The sequence below is a fragment of the Ambystoma mexicanum genome, chromosome 3q (assembly GCF_040938575.1).
Source record: "Ambystoma mexicanum isolate Mex_15411 chromosome 3q, UKY_AmexF1_1, whole genome shotgun sequence".
NCBI lineage: Eukaryota > Metazoa > Chordata > Amphibia > Caudata > Ambystomatidae > Ambystoma > Ambystoma mexicanum.
The window spans coordinates 71,206,277-71,224,107 of NC_090926.1; the positions used below are offsets into that span (position 1 = coordinate 71,206,277).

Consider the following 17,831-nt stretch of genomic DNA (forward strand, 5'->3'; position numbering starts at 1 on the left):
GGCAATCTACCAGTAATCCTCCCAAGATGGGTTATGACATTTGGGAATTAATTTATAATAATGGCAGGAGATTTATATTCAAATTGCTTAATGGATCACCCTTCTCATAATAGAAATAGGGGTTAGCTATCGATGCACCAACTTAAATTGGATATCAGAGGAACACAGTGGATTCAATTTTTCAGAGTGGTTCCTGTTTTGTTTAAATAGCAATATATAGGGAGACCTTCGGGGGGAGAAATCATGGCAAAGAAACACTGAAACGTCTAATATTAATTACATCAATACGTCAGAAATTATTTTTAACCGCTGCCTTAAATTGAAGATAATCTGCACTCAAATGAGTGATCATAATGTGCTGAGTACGACCATTGATAATCTATATAATGTTTCCAAATTTAGAGTAGTGCCTGACATTGAGATGGAGAGAAAGAGAAAAACCAGTATCTGGCATTCGAGAAACATTGATAAGCTCAATCTTTCTATAAGTGATATTTTTAACAGTACATAATTTAAGCACAAGTGCCTCTTCTCCCCCTCTGGAGATTTCCCTTGCTTTGTTAAATAATTTATTCAAGATAACTTGTCATATTGATCTCCAAGATGAAAGAGACCGCACAGATTCAATAAACAGATCCAGTAAAATAAGAAAATGAAGAGAAGACAGATAATACTGGTTATAAATAGTATGCTTACTGTGGGATATAAACAGGAAGTCTACAAAAGAATTTGACAGAGATATAAAAATAAATTCAGAGGCTTGCATGGGAAGATGCCACAAATCGATGGAGAAATCATACTGAATAGGCTGTTTAGTAAATCAGACATGTATTTCAGAAAATTATCCTCCTAAATGAAAGCACTGCAGTCAGTTATAAAAGAAAATTCAATTTTTGTATGTATCTGGATTCATTACTACACAAAGTTACACGCGCAACTAAGTGACAACCCTGGGCTAAAAATGGAGCACGGAAACTGGGTGTTGGAATTTGAGGTGGGGGATATTTTGAGGATTATTATAAATTGTAGTCATTCATGCGGACCAGGCCCTAATTGTCTATGTAATCGGATTTCTATAGATAAACCATATATATGGGCAAATATTTTATATGTAGTTTTTTGACAAATCTTAATAACTGAGCAAACTCCAGTATCCTGGAAAACCTCAAACATTGTACCGATATATAAGAATGGATTGAACATAGATCCATTGAATTACAGACAAATAGAGCTTTTGGATGCGGACGCAAAAGTATTCTCTTCACTTATCCTTAAGGAATTAAATCAGTGGATCACCTATTATTTCTTGAATACATTTAAAAAGGGATTTCATGGGGGATGAGGACCTCACTCAATGGGTACATAATCAATGAAATACAGATAACTATGTGTAATAAATCATCTAGCCTAGTCTACCTGGCCAGTATAGATCTTTCCCTGGTTTTTGATGAAGTCATCCGAAATAGTAAAATTAGCACCATGTGTATTTCCAAACCATCTTTTCAATATCATGGTTTACACTCATTCAGATACAAACCTACAACTGAGGTTGAATTTGCAGTGTCAGATCTCTAAACCAATTCTGATGAATAGAGGGCTCAGACAGGGATGTATTCTGGCCCCAACTCTATATGATCTATATACGGCAGATATGGGAAGAGAATTGGCAAAGGCTGCTTTTATTTCCCCCAAGGTAAACAATGTCAAACTATTCTGGATCTCTTATGCGAATGAAATTATTTTGTTAGGCTCCACCCAAATCAGGCCACAAAGATTACTGAAAGCCATTCAAAAATATTCCCAGGATAATGATTTGGTCATTAATACAGGTAAGATGAACATCATCCAATTTACACATGTAAAATGTAAAAGACCAGGTTATAATTGGTGGTTTAACAACTAAAAGTTAGATACTATAAAATAATGTGCAATTAAGTTTCTTAATAACCGATATGATACGTTTTCCTTTAATCCCCTATTCAAATTTTATGAAGGAAAGGTCATTGCAGCATTGTTATGTGGCCTGGAAACACCATAGTCTGGCAGGGTATGATCTCTCCAAAATCGAAAGACTGATTTGCAGTAATTTGCTTGGCCTGCTTACCTGTGTTCTTATTGGGGTGATTCGTTTTGAGTTAGGGTTACGCTCTTTAAACTCACACCTATTTTGGAGAAGACTTATACTCTGTAAAAAATATTGCTGCCCCCTAAGAATTTGCTGCTTGAGTTTTTTAGTGGGTCCAGGAACACATTAGGCAATGTACACATTTTTGACAAATGATTACAGATAAAGGGATGTCATTTATTAACATCATGGAAAATTGGGAAGTGTGAGAAAACATTTAGGACAGCAAGATTTGTGTGAGATGTGAAATCTAATTAAGAGCTTCAAACTCTTCCCAATTCTACATACAGAACATATGAAATTAGGGACGAAAAGTGTTTATCTTGTAAAATCGTCCTCGCCCTTTCTGAGACAGATGGTAATGAGATGAGCTTTGATTTATTAAACACAAGAGAACTAACCTGTTTTGGATTTAAAGGAGAGTGTAGGGCTGTGTTGTGTAGATTTTGTGGCTTAGACATTGAAAATGTCAAACATCTGGTTTGGAATGTATAGTTTGAACACATTTGCATATTCTTTGTTTTGGCACTTTTATCCATGATCAGTCTTTTGTTCTAATGGAGTGTTTATGGTCACGGATTATCCAGTGCAATCTTTCACAAAGAATAAATTGAATGTCCAAGTAGTTCCATTGATGAATTTAATTAATACAAATGTGAAGTTATATTTTTGAGGAACTATTTGAAACAAAAACAACAAACATTTTAAAAGAATTAGGTATAAGGCAATGATTGAGATTAATTATACATTTTTGTAGGTGTACTCTTTTTCTACTTTTTACATTTTATAATTATATTGTATTTCATGAATATGAAATGCAGTATTTTTCTCTTTTAATTGAATTTACTTGTGACATGATGTATGCGATTTTTTTATATATTTTTCTCAATCACACAGTGGTCATAGGAGGGATTGGAAAAGCATCCCTATCAAGAGACACAAGGATAGTGGGATTGACTATCTAAAGCTGCCTGTTTGGGGACTAATACTAGGAAGCGCTGATGTGCTGCTTATCTAAAAGTAGATAGAACAAGAACAGAAAGGAAAAACCCGGACCTAAGTCCGGAAAATACTCGTCAACTCACTTGCCTTGTGAGTTGTTGCCACAATTCCCTCTCAGACCACTCTCTTTCCTTCAAACATAAAAAGAGAACATCTTTGGCTTTTTGTCAGCAGTCTATTTAAGGGTACAAATCATTTTATTAGCCTATAGACTCACTGAGTGTCATTCCTTAGATCCTCTACCGTTAGAAAACAAGGATGTTTACTAAAAAGATAGTCTTAGTTTGCTATAGTGAAGACACAAACTCACTACTCTCTCCAGATGAATAGCAGGGGAGCTAGGAGTAAGAGCTGCTAGTCTAGATAAGAGTGTTACTGCCTCCTAGTTGCAGCATCCACTGTCTACCAGTTTCAGTGGTGTAAGGTTATTTTAACCACTTTCTTCAGGACAGTCTTCAATACAAGCAGTGATGTATTCACTGGATTCTAGGGGAGGCGATAGAGGTAGTATACATTCCCACACTGTCCTCTGTTGCCTTAGATGAGAAGTTCAAAATGGAAACTGCAGGAAAACAAATTAACGCTGGTTCACAACAAAGTTGCAAAACCTAAGCAGATCAGTTAATGAAAATGTCCATAGCATTGGCATTTCCTAATGGAACTGTGGGCCTCATTACGAGTTCAGCGGTAATCTTGTGATGGTGCCGGTGTTTCCACGTCCGCCTGCAGGCGGGTGGTGTTAAACCCGCCAGGTCAGACCTGGCGGGAATGACACCTCCCGCCTGCAGAACTCGAGATCACCCAGTTCAGAAACAATGGTGGCGGCGGGTTTATCACCACCGTTATTTCCAGACCGGGTGACTAGTAATGAGGTCCCATGTCTCTCAAAACACACACAAGAGCAAAACCACCATCCAGTGGCTATTTGACTGTTTATGTCAATTTTCCTGTTTACAAAAAACATTATCATTGGTATACTTAACAAAATGTATTTTTTGCTGACCTGAATTATTTCCGAATGGCAGACCAATGTATAAGATGTAGGACAGATATGTATTTCAATTTCTAAGTCCGCGATGGAGAATCTCCCCATCAGAGAACCCTGGATAACAGAAGACTCAAAGGAACAAAGACAAGTATTACGCTGTGTGTCTGTCCCACACTATGACTATTACTTAGGCAAAATGGTCTACGGTTCCAACAAGGGAACTATAGTATCAAAATATACCGGCAATACCAATGTGCAGGCGTGCATGCGTGTAGACGATAAATGCCCATTCTGTGCATGCCCTTACTTTTAAAACGATATTTCCTCTGTTGTAGCCTGTGATTGCCGTCATGTTTGGGCTCCAGCCGTTGATCCAACTTGAGGGAAGCCAAACGATCTTCTGTCTTCGGATGCAGGCAAAGCCACATGATAGAAATCATGCGGTCAGCGCTACTTGACTAGCATGTTGCGTGCACACGTTGCATCAGGTTAGGTAAGTCAGGCAAATGTCTCAAGCAGTTCAGGCAAATGCATAGGTCATAGGTCTTGAGTGCGGCTTGGATCCAGATGTAAAAAGCAGCTCGCCATCGTGTCTGGGTTAACGTAAACGTATAATGTAGGTGTAACAAATATTGTGCAATCTTCCCTGTGGATGAAAATTAGAAACCATTGGGCCTCATTACGACCCAGGCAGTAACCATGGCGCTAGTAGCGCCATGGTTGCTGCCAGTATTTCAACGATTCTGCCATGGTGAATGGCGGAATTACTGCCCCATTCCAAGGTTGGTGGGGCGGCAATTCCCCATTCACCATTGGCCCTTCCCCCCCATTTTTGCCCCCATAGGGCTCAATGGAAATGGGGAAGGTGGTAGTTACGATACCGCAAATTGCGGTACCGTAATTACCTCCAAGGTCTCTTTGCGGGTCCAATCCTTTAGGTAGGGACCCGCAAAGGGACCTCGTAATTAGGCGGTAAGGGGTTAACGGCGCTGCCACCTTTTACGGCGCCATTAACCCCTTACCGCCTGGGTCGTAATGAGCCCATTATATATATATTAGGCTTGTTTATGGTGGCATGTATCACATGGAAATCACCTATCACGGGGCACACAATTGTGAAAGTGCCACCTTTCCTAGATCTGGGACACTGTGGGTGAGAGCTATCTCCTGATGACTATCCTACCAACTTCGACTGGGAATTGCCACATTATCAATAGGAAAACATACATGCCAGAATTGGTGGTGAAATGTTATAACACAGCTAATGTCTGCTAACAAATCGTTTCATTAAGACCAATCTGGTCGGTTTTAAGGCGAAATATCCAATTTTGTTCTCTTTTGAGTAACAAGGATTACAAGGCTCCTCCCCTCCATGGGCATCTTACTTTCTAGATTATTGACCATTGAATGTCTGTGGCTGTATGTTGTTTTTGTTTGAAATGAGCCACCAATGGTGCATTTTCCTGCTTTTATCTTATGCATCGTCTGCATGCTGAATGACCCAAAGGCGGTGCAACGTCCCATAGTGTGCCCTGCTGTATGGCCAGATCTGGTGGTTGGTAAGAATGTACCAGAGTGTCCCACAGGTTTTTTCTCTTTTTGATTGCAAATCTTGATGCGGGTAAGTTGACAGGTCCCACATTCAGGACTGGGCATAATTTCAGGATTTCCCTTTTGACTTGGTTGATCTTGTTTGAATGGCTAAATAGTGCTGTGATGACATGAGGGCCCTCAGGTTTCTTCTGTGGTAGGAGTGTGATGACTTTGGGGATATTCCTTGCTAGCTTTCTGGCATATTTAATCATTTTACTGGGGTACCTCCTCTCTCGTAAGCGATTGGTTAGGACACTGGCCTGTATATCATATTCCTCTAGTGTTAAATAGTTCCTCCTGTATCTCAGGAACTGGCCGAAAAGGTAAATTGTCTCGGAGGCTTTTTGGATGGAAGCTTGAATAATCCAAAAGGGAGTTCCGATCAGTGGGTTTTCGGAATATGGTGGTGGTCAGCCCACCATTAAGTGCTTGTATTTCGACATCAAGGAAACGGGTGACTTCTTTAACTTGGCTGTGAGAACATCAGATATCTATTGAGAGAGTTCAGCCATATCATAAAGTTAGCCACGGACATGTCTTCCCCAGTGAATACGACAAATATCTCATCTATAAAGCGTGACAATAACGTGATGTTCCTGAATGGGTTGGTTTTTGGGTACATATGTTCATCCTCAAACTTAGCCACATAAAGATTGGCCAGTAAGGGTGCAAATGTGGCGCCCATTGCAGTCCCCGAGCGTTATTGGTAGAAGGTATACTTGTACATAAAGAATTTCCTGGTTAGGGCAATTTCTGCCAGTTGTAAAATAAATATTCTGGGAATCTGCACAGGGGTAGGGGGCTAGGCTGAAAGGCCCTGAAGTACTTTATCTACAAATCTACACTTAGTAGTGTCTCCATCTGTGGAATGTTTGTGTACAAGGACCTCAATATCCAAGGTTACAAGGAACTGTGTCTTTGGGTTGAATCGCGGTTCATTAACCAGATTAAGGACAACGTAGTGTCTTTCAGATAGGAGTCCATTTTAGGCGTTAATGTGGGCTAGTGGCTCTAGGACAGACTGTATGCCAGCCACTATAAGGCCGCCTGGCGGTGGTGACATGCCTTTGTGGACTTTGGGTAAAACATAAAAAGCTCAGTATTTTAGGGAATTTGGGACATAGAAAGTCAGCTTCTTTTGGGCTTATAGGGTGTTCACAAGGGGCCTCTTCCTGTGATTATTATTCTCATTTTTTTTGTTGGATCACACTTGAGAATTTGATAGTTTTCTCTATTGTCCAATAATGCTTTCACCATTTTTCATAGCCACGGTATTCATTACTACGACAGCTCCCCCTTTGTCTACCTGCTTTATGATAACATTGTTGTTAGTGCTGAGATTGCGCAGTGCTGCACGTTCCTAATTGGAAATATTCTGAAAGCAATAGTTATCTTCATTCTCAATGTCACTATTGCTTTTTCAAAAGTGATGGATTCGGCAGAAATGCTTTTTGGATAGAAAGTTGATTTTTCATGCAGGCCAGTGGTGTCCCTTTTGCAGTTGTTTTCATTGTTTTCTTGTTTGCCAAAATGTTGTTTAAGCCCAATTTTCCGCATGAGTTGGGCTAGTTCTATCCTGGTTTGGAAAGCATTGTAATGTGCTGTAGGGACAAAACCGAGGCCCTTTTGTAGGACTTCCAGTTCAGAGTTGGACAGTTGATAGTTGGATAGATTCATCACTAGTAGTTCTGTTGTTGGACTAGCCCTCTCTCTCGGCTTCTCGGGATTCTGGGTGAGTTCTGATCTTGTCCTCTCCCACAGCCTCTTCCTCTGCCTTTTGGATATAACAAAAGTCTCCTAACTTGATCTTGTCCTCTCCGGCTAGGTCAGTCTTGGAGCTGGACAGGTCTGTCTCATGACTGGTCTCGGATCCTTGAAGAATTCTGGTCACTCTCATTTGAGGTGTCTGGTCTGTTTTCATCCAAGGTGTATTCTTTTTCGGATTTTGTCTTGGTAGCCGCCATCTACGCGGTTGATTCATGCCCATCTGATTATTCATGATCTCATCATACTGGCTGTCTAAAATGTATGGGTACATGCGTTCGTGTATGAAGGCAGTGAGTAAGGGTATGAGCGGAATGGGCATTTGTCATCCACATGCATACACTCCCGCACATTGGTATGGGTGGTATATTTTCACACCAAGGTTCCCTTGTTGGAACCATAGACCCTTTTGCCTCAGTGTGCAAGCACATTTATGACAATCTTTGATTAAGTAATAGTCACAGTGCAGGACAGACACACAGCTTAATGCTTGTCTTTGCTCCGTTGTGTCTTCTGTTACCAGGGTTTTCCAATGAGAGATTCTCCATCGCGGAGTCAGAAATTGAAATACATATCCGTCCTACATCTTATACATTGGTCTGCCATACGGAAATAATTCAGGTCAGCAAAAATTCATTTTGTTGAGTATACCAATGATAATGTTCTTTGTAAATAGGAAAATTGACAAAAACTGTCAAATAGCCACTGGATGGTGGTTTTGCTCTTATTTGTGTTTTGAGAGACATAGTGCCATTAGGAAATGCCAATGCTATGTGCATTTTCATTAACTAATCCGCTTCGGTTTTGCAACCTTGTCGTGAACCAACGTTAAATTGTTTTCCTGCAGGTTCCATTTTGAACTTCTTATATATGGCAACAGAGGACAGTGTGGTAATGTATAGTACTGCCATCGCCTCCCCTAGATTCCAGTGAATACATCACTGCCCGTATTGAAGACAGTCCTGAAGAAAGTGGTTAAAATAACTTTATACCAATTAACCCGGTAGACAGCGGGTGCTGCATCTAGGAGGCAGTAACACTCTTATCTAGCCTTGGAGCTCTTACTCCTAGCTCCCTGTAGATGAATGCTATTCATCTGGAGAGAGTAGTGAGTTTGTGTCTTCACTATAGCAAACTAAGGCTATCTTTTTAGTAAACATCCTTATTTTTTAACGGTAGAGAATCTAAGGAATGACACTCAGTGAGTCTACAGGCTAATAACATGATTTGTTCCCATTATTAGACTACTGACAAAAAGCCAAAGATGTTTTCTTTATATGTTTGAATGTAAGAGAGTGGTCCGAGAGGGAATTGTGGCAACAACTCACAAGCCAAGTGAGTTTAGAAGTATTTTCCGGACTTAGGTCCCGGTTTTTCCTTTCTTTTCTTGTTCTATCTACTTTTAGATAAGCGGCACATCAGCCCTTCCTAGTATTAGTCACCAAACAGACAGTTTTACAAAGACAATCCTGCTATCCTTTTGTCTCTTGATAGGGATGCACTTCTAGTCCCTCCTATAACCACTGTGTGACTGAGAAGACAGTTGCTGAGTACTACTGTACAGATGTGTTGTGCCTTCTTGTGTGTTAAAACATGACCGTCAAGGAATACCTTGTTTTCACTTGCTTACCAGGCCCCCTCTGTGTTAATTATATAACTTTTTATTATTTTAAAATGAGAGCATAACACACAAACAAATGCCAGTGGTAGGTTAAACATCATTAGAGGTACATCCATAAACTCTAAGTGCAGCAGCAAGGAAGAGACCATTGGTTAGAAGAACATCATTGTGCAAGATACAGAGTGAGGACAAAGGATATTAACCACACATGTTAACCCTCCCACCAGCCCCACACCTGAAAAGATTTGGGGAGCCCCGAATGTTGTATACTTGCCGCTTAAGGGACACACGTCTATCTATTTCAGCGGTCCAGCGACTAAGCCGCGGGCGATCCTCTGATCCCTTCATTGCAGCGATGATCCTCTTTGACAGCCCTAGTGTTACAGTTAAAAACACCTTTTCATGCTTGGTGAACTGTGCTTTGGCCACGCTCCCAAGTAGTGGCAGCTTCGGGTCACAAGGAACCTGACACCCCAGGAGTAAGAGTAACCTACGAATAAACTTACCCAAGAAAATTTGAATTTGTTCACATTCCCAGATTATATGGAAAAACGTGCCTCCCTCTCTCCCACATCTCTGGCAGGTAACGTATGTGATGGTAAATGCTAATTGAGTGCAAGGTTTGTTTTAAAACATGTACACTAAATAAAATACAAACACTTAAAAGAGTATGCAATAAGAATGAATGGATGCATCAACTCTGTACTGATTTGATGTATTAGCCTTGAAAAAGCCCACAGGGTGAAACATATCGCCAAGATGTCAGTTTTATGACACATTAACTGTGCACATTCAATGAACAATACTTTGCTATAAAACACATTCTTTGATCTGTGATTGGGTCTATAGCAATTCTCAATAATCTACGGTATAGGGGTGTATACCCTAAGGCCTGACAGTTTATAAAAAATGTTTTAAAAGCATAGGGTTGTATGCCCTGGCAGCACTATTTTCTTATAGAAGCCCTATACCAATACACACTCCTAGTCATAGGTATCACTGACTTAATTTATTGCAGAAGGCGCAGTAATAATAACTGACAACCCAACTTTGTTGTACCGTATAATATAAAACTATGTTAAAACCTTAAATTAAGCTAGAATTTCTGCACAGTCCTAATTCAATGCATGAGTATAATTTAACAAATATTTATAACTTAATTTCTGTATTCCGGATCTTTTCTTTACTAAAGCGTTTGGAAATGAGTCTCAGCAGGGCTACACAAAAAAGGAGTACACATTGTCATCTTCAGAGCTAAGAGAAGTCCAAAGAAGGAGAAACTATCTCCATTGGGAAACGTGTCATGATCCCCAAACATGACTGGTGCATAACCAACAAGCATTGGCAAAGCCAACAGTTTTGGCTTTTGTGTAGGCATGGGAAAGGCATTTGCCCAATACTCTCATAATGCTACTACCTGCCCTTAAAATGGTAACAGCTGAAAAATGATGCTTGTAGCCGGCAAATGATAGCTGCACCTGGAAAATAGCTATCAAACACGTATGCACAAGCCAAAACTGTTGGCTTTGCCAATGCTTGCTCTTAACAGCTCTTCATTAAAAAGACACACATACTGCTTGTAAATAAAGAGGTTGACGGCACAATTGGTTTAGATGTTTTCATTACACCAGTATCACACATTAACTCTCTTAGGACTGCTTTGAAATAATGGCGTGCACATACAGCACAACATATGATGTTACTGCCTGTTAAAGCTAGCTCAAAAAGATCTCAGTAGGATGTGTTTTTGGGGGAAAAGGCATTTAGTGCGTGGACATGGGGACAAACTTTGTGTCTCTTCTCACAGCGCATTCCCCTTCCATCTGTACGCTAATGCAATAGTTTGGGCTTAGAGGTGGCACTTTAGTGCCACAAGGTAACCAAAACTAAAACATGGGCCAGGTTTAGTCTCTGAAACAGAAGCACCAACTCTCCATTTGTTCTTAAATCGGGAATGGCTAATTCTTATGCACCTAAGTGTACCTTGAAAATGAAATGTGAGCTAATACTTGGTTGGGAAGGCAGTAAATACAAACTTGTGAGTTAACCTTAACTGAAAATCTGCAGAGGTAGGAGGGTATCTTTATTTCACAAAGATTTGATTTGCAGTCCAAGAGTTTTTAAATTCTAGCAATCATAGTTAGACATTGCTTTTATAATGGTAAGTAAGCTATGGATCACCAACTTTAAACATATTTGAGGTGATGATCTATCCTTAATGTTTCATGGTTTGGGTGTCTTCCATTGCTGGCAGAGAATAGCATTTAATCCAAATTCAAATATATTACCCAATGACAGGTGGTAAAGGTTTTGGAGACCCTTTTTCGATTAATTTGTAAGAATCACGAGCAATTTAGCTGCACACCTAGAAAAATAACAGAATATAACTTCTCCAGTGGCATGGCAGTCTGATGGCATTATTACAATGAATGTAGCATGTTTCGTTTTTCTTTTACACACAACTAGTAATTAGAAGTCATATGCACAACTACCATGCAATCCTGCTCCATATAATAATTGAATCTAGTTAAAATCACTGGTATCGGGTGATGGTGGAAAATTGTTTCTTCCCGAGTTAGACCAACCCTCGATAGTGGAAAATAGTATCTTACCGAGTGAGACCAAGGCTTGTTGGTGGAAAATAGTATCTTAACGAGTGAGACCAAGGCTCAATGGTGGAAAATAGTATCTTACTGAGTGAGACCAAGGCTTGTTGGTGGAAAATAGTATCTTAACGAGTGAGACCAAGGCTCAACGGTGGAAAATAGTATCTTACCGAGTGAGACCAAGGCTTGTTGGTGGAAAATAGTATTTTACCAAGTGAGACCAAGGCTCGATGGTGGAAAATAGTATCTTACCGAGTGAGACCAAGGCTTGTTGGTGGAAAATAGTATTGTACCGATTGCAACATTCAAAGCTTGATGGTGGAAAATAGTACCTGACCGAGTGAGACCAAGGCTCGAAGGTGGAAAATAGTATCTTACCGAGTGAGATCAAAGCTTGATGGTGGAAAATAGTACCTGACTGAGTGAGACCAAGGCTTGATGGTGGAAAATAGTATCTTACCGAGTGAGAACAAGGCTTGGTGAATTTCCTTCATGATGTTCTTGTACAGCTCCTTCTGCCACTCCTGCAGAAGCTGCCACTCCTCTTCAGAGAAGCAGGCCGCAACATCATGGAAGGTGAACGGTGCCTGGAACAGAAAATGTTATATTTGATATTCGACAAAGCCTTCAACGTTTTCCTATTATGATGAGCTAATGACTTAACATAAGGTATTCTCCCCTTTTCTCTTCTCTCTGGACTTTTCCCACTGACTGCCCTCTCAGACCTTCTAACACATACAATCACCCTGTCCACAGAGCTACCAAGAGCTGCCAAAACCCTGAACTTGTACATACAAATATAATTTACACATTTCCAAAATGAAAAGCATCGCCTGGATCCATCATGGTACAAATGTCTCCACTGCCATCACATTTATAACATTTTTGTTCTCTTTACCAATTCTTTTATATTGTCTGTGGCTTGAAGGCTTCCTATTTTACCCATTCTTATAATTCTTAATGTTAAACTGTTAGTGACCCATGTGTGGAGGTCTGGAGTGTCATTAGGGAGGAGTGGCATGTTTTTGGGGTGCACCGTCAGCTGGAATAGGTGATGGGGTCTTTTCCTCTTGTATAATAAACACTTGAAGAAAAGCAACATGCTGTGCACCTGTTTTGTAATGGTAACAGCTTAATGTCCTTTCCTGTCACCTGTAGCTTGGACCACTAGAGTCTGGAACTGTATCAAGCCTCTGCACTGTTTGGCTGCCCCTCTGCCAATGCCTATGCCTATTTCCCGTTGGTGTCTTTCCTGCAATCCGCTCCATGACCGCCATGCAGCTCCCTGTGTTTGCCAGCTTTAGGATTTGGTCTGCTGGCAGTGTAGTCGCATCAGTGTTAGGATCAAGCGCTTCAGAAGAGCAAAAATGGGCATCCACAGGCTAACGCAAGCAGCTGCCTCTGCTCCCTTTTCAGCTGGCTCCAGTAGCACCTGTGCTCCTCGCACACACCAGAATTCAAGAGGAGCGTGGACCGCTGCAGATGTACCTTGATTGATGTAGTCTGCCTTGCCCTTGGGACTTGGGCATCTAGAGGCTTCTGGATTTAGGCTGCGTCTGTGTGGGGGCACTCTTTGCCCATTACGTCCCTCACATATTGGAGGCGGATTGGTTGCTGCGCTTCAATGTGTTATCCAAGCTGCTATTTTGCTTTAGCTTAATAAAGTTGTCACGCCTGAGAGTGGAGCTTCAACCGTGCATGTGTATCTTGTATGCTCAGAAGAAGCTATTCATTATGTCTTGCCTGAACGAGGTGCATGTACGTTGACGCTGTGCTGCAGGAGAGGTCCTGCATTCATTCTTTCTCCTTGCAAACTGCCCTGTGCATGTGCTGTGTCTGCGTCCACGTTGCTCTTGATGGGCATGTGTGAGATGTCCGTGAAACACTAGACCACTACATACATCCCTTTGCAATAGGAAGCTACAGGGTACATTTTTTAGTCTGTGTACTGGAGTGTACTTTCTTCACACAACAGCTTGACGTGTGACTGTTGTATGGGATACTGGTCATCATGGATTCCTCATGTTGATGTTCATTGTCAAATGCATTGCACACTTCACTGCTATATTTCTGGTCATCAAAACCATGGATGTCCTATGTTTCATTACTGTGGGTGGCTTATTCATTGTGGTTGTTTTGGTCTTAGAAGGTCTGCTGTAGGGCACTATTTGCTGTGACCATATAGCCCTTTTCATTTTTGAAAAGACCAACTCTCTCCAGGTTTCAGGCGTGACCACCATCTGTAGTAAAGTAACTTTTCACTGCATGCAAGACAGCCTTCAGTGACCTGAATTTCCAGTGAGCTGCTTTTTCTATGTTAGGCATTTTAATCTTCACCAAGTCTTCTTGGTCAATACAGGGTAACCTCAAAGCACTCTTCACCTTATATTTTGTCTTCCTCTTCTTTTTTAGCACATTTGATCCTGTATCGGTTCCATGTCTTTAAGTTCATACTCATTCCTACTGGGAAGGCAAGAAGGGGGGTGTGACAAGTGTCTGTCTTCTCCTCAATCTGTATGGGTTCACACCGGTTACTGAATTATGAGTAGGTCTGTGGGCTGCTACAGCACCCAACACAATTTCATACCAATCCTCTTGTGAATGCTCCCTTTCTGAATGTATTAGCACGTTCAACGTGGTCATTCGCCTGTCAGCTACACAGTGTTGTTCTGATGCGCTGGATATTGCACCATGCAAATTGTTGTGCTGTTGTCCATGACAAGCGCACATGGATATCCTTCTCTAATAAAGATGGCATTTAGTGTTGCAATAGTGGCATTTAGTGTTGCAATTATAGTGATGATAGAAATGTTGTGAATGAAGCGCGACTCAATCCATTTTCGACAAGTAATGTACAAGCACAATGCCCCATCTGCCGTCACTTTGTCTTGGGAGGATAGATCAGGGGCAACACACTCACCTTGGAAACAAGACAATGTGGAGCAACACAGGTTTGATCCCCGGTCCGTGCTTAGAAACCTCTGGGTGTTATAAATAACCAATTACAATTACAATTGTATATGTTCTAGCGGTCCAATAAAATCAAGTGTCAGCTTATGCCAGACTCCTTCTGGACTCTCAACCCTCCATAGGGACATAGGTCTACTCGTCAATCTCCAATTTTGCAAATTCTGAAATGAGCAATTCAATGTCAAAGTCCAAACAAGCAGGTGTCAGTATAGCCTTTGTTTGTTAACTTCACATCAAGATGATCCTCATGTGCTACTGCACACATTGTGCACCTTGATACATGCTGTGATATGACTTCGTCATCATTACTTTATTCAGAAATTACACATTTCAATAAGGTAAAAACAACAATTTGTGACAATAACCTATTACAATAATGTTAAAACAGTAAGTCACAATATCATACTCTTGGCATAACGTCTAGCGTATCAAATTGTACAAAATGTAAAACATATTAAAATCCACTCGTCACATGTATAAAACGCTTAGATATGTTTCCATACTCAGCTGATGCCATTCATCAGTTAAGTTGCCCTCTGCTGTCGAAATGGCAAACAGAATGAGCATGGTTCTACGGTATGCAGTGATTATAACTAATCACAAAATAACAAATGCAATTACAACGAAACGAAAATAACTAATTCCAAAATAACGAATTTGGAAAAAAAAATTTTTTAAAAGGGGTTGGGAGTGGGCATAGTGGTTTTGGGGGTGGGGAAAAAGTATTAGGAACAAAGAAAAGGGAGGCTTGGGGCGGAACCTCAAAAACAACGAAAAAGCAATTTGTTATATTGGAATTCGTTTTTATGGTATTAGTTATTTTGGATTCAATAACATCACATGTAACCCGGTTCTAAGCGGTCACCTTCACCTTTCACAATCGCAAACATTCGGAATAATTTCAAGTTACTTCTTTTCACCTTCACTTTTCTTAACAAAGGGCACGGCGGTTCCAGTGTCAATGAACAGTTAATTACTGCCTGAACGTTTCAGTCTCTAAAGAGCAAAACCCTATACCCTGTATGAGGAATCCCTCCTCATGAGCTAAAACTGAGTAGATGCTGTAATTATGCTACTACACAATCTTATGCCATCACGGCGACTCTGCAATGGAACAAGTTTGACAATTGCTCGTCTACAAAGACACATCATAGAGGCATGTGTAATTGATGGAACTTAGAATTACCGACCGATATTGACCTTTACAATATGCTAGAATGGCGTTTGTTATGCCGGGACCGGCTAGTGAGTATACACAAATAGTACTTGTTCTAATTGGCACAAATACCTATTTCTAATGTGCCTTGCCCCGTTAATAAAAACAGGAACAGCTTGTTTAATATGGGAATAGCTTGCAGTTTGAAAAACCAGCAATGCATCTTTGGTACTATGAAAATCGTTGGATAACAAGACTAGAACAATATATTTCCTTTGAGTCTGGATGTATAGTGGGCAGCTGAACATAAAGTGCAGGCCACATTCAATTGAACTTATAAATAAAACAATTATTTGTTCTATTCACATTCTATTTTACCATAAAATAACCTAATGGTAGAATGTTAAGCATGAATTTCATGAAACTGATTCGTTTTCTGAGGTTGAAAAGCCATTTTAGACATATTTCGTAACCCCAAGTGGTTTTAAATGACAGGTATTGCATGAATAAAAACGCCAAGAGGCTTTTCATTTCAAATATATCATAATGGCTACTCTTCAGACTTAATTTTTAAGGTATTATGGGAATCCACATAAATAGCTGCACTTTTATTGCCAAACCTCATCAAGTCTAGATATTTCAAAGTTGCACTTGCCTTCTCACGATCCTGGAGCCTGGAGGGTTTGGAAGTGCCCCTGAACCACCTGGTGGGCTGACAACCTCTGTTTTGGGCTACCCTGCCACAAGCATCACCGTTCCATGTTTTGGCCCGGTACTTTGGGGGTCTCCAGCAAGTGCTACAAGTCGCCTTTGTGCCAAGTTTCAGCATCCCAGCTTCTACGGGTCCTGTCCTGGAAGGCTTCCTTTGTTTGCAACTAGAGAGATGCCTGTTGTCGCCCGTGTGCAGTGACTGTCGCTGGAACCGGCCTTTCCCCGTCTGGTAGAGTGTACTGAAGAGGCCTACATCGGTGCCTGCTACATTTCTTTGCTGGAAACCCGACCTGAAACTTCCTGGCACATGCTGCTGGTGGGCATCTTTTACTGGATCCAATGGTGGGAAAACCTATCACCACCAACCCACATTCGACCTGCCAAGTCATTAGGGAAAATCAGAGTAAGGATTTTGAGTAGCCACAATACTTACCGGGGCCCCCATCTCCCCATTATTCAATGTGTGAAGAACTTTGATTTAGGTTCCATTCCATTTCTTTTTAAACATTTGTTGACAAAGCTGCTCTACTTTACTTAACTGTAAATCCATTTGAAGTACTTATGGAAAAATCTTCACACCCACAGGAACGTTTCCTATTTTTGTCCCATCTTCTAAAGGTACATTGTGAACTTTGGGCACAAGGTCCCATTCAATTTAGGATTGGACTATTATTTATTGATCGCAGACCTAGCTTCGTGAAGACACAGAGTGCTTTACAGAGGTATACAACAATACAGATAAATAACAGAGCACTTTACAAAGGTATACAACAGTACAGATGCATAACAGAGAACTTTCAGAGGTAACAGCAGAACACATATACAGCGGAGAGTAGGATACAGAGGGGCACAGAGGAGGGGTACAGCTATACCGGGTGGCAGGGAGGGGCGGGTGGCATCTAGAAAGTCAGTAGGCGTGAGCGCCGATGTGTTGACCTAGGTGTTGAGGAGAGACTTCTTGAAGAGTTGGGTCTTGAGTTATTTTCTGAATTGCAGGAGCTTGAGGACAAGTCCGATGCAGACGGGTATGAGGTTTCATAGTCTCTGTGCGTAGGTAGAGAATACTTGTTTTCTGGTCCTTTCCTTTTTGCAGCAGTGGATTTCAAGTCTGCACGTGTCCTGGCTTTTGGTGGTGCAGTGTGTGCCGGAGATGTAGAGTTTCTCAGCAAGGTAACTGGGTGACTTGATGGTGACTGCCTTATAGATGATGCAGCAAGACTGAAAGGTGATTTGTGCGTGCAGTGGGAGCCAATGAGGGTCGGGGTGATGTCATACCTACATAGACCCTTGAATAG

The 17,831-nt window shown here is 40.9% G+C and overlaps 1 protein-coding gene across 1 annotated transcript in view; it reads right to left on the reverse strand.

Moving 5' to 3' along the window:
• LOC138582148 (E3 ubiquitin-protein ligase TRIM39-like) overlaps positions 1-17,831 on the reverse strand; it is a 252,937-nt gene that overhangs the window by 154,113 nt on the left and 80,993 nt on the right. Inside the window, exon 2 of the mRNA XM_069653177.1 lies at positions 12,160-12,286. Within this exon, the coding sequence (XP_069509278.1) occupies positions 12,160-12,286 (127 nt within the window). The remainder of the gene's footprint in view (positions 1-12,159; positions 12,287-17,831) is intronic.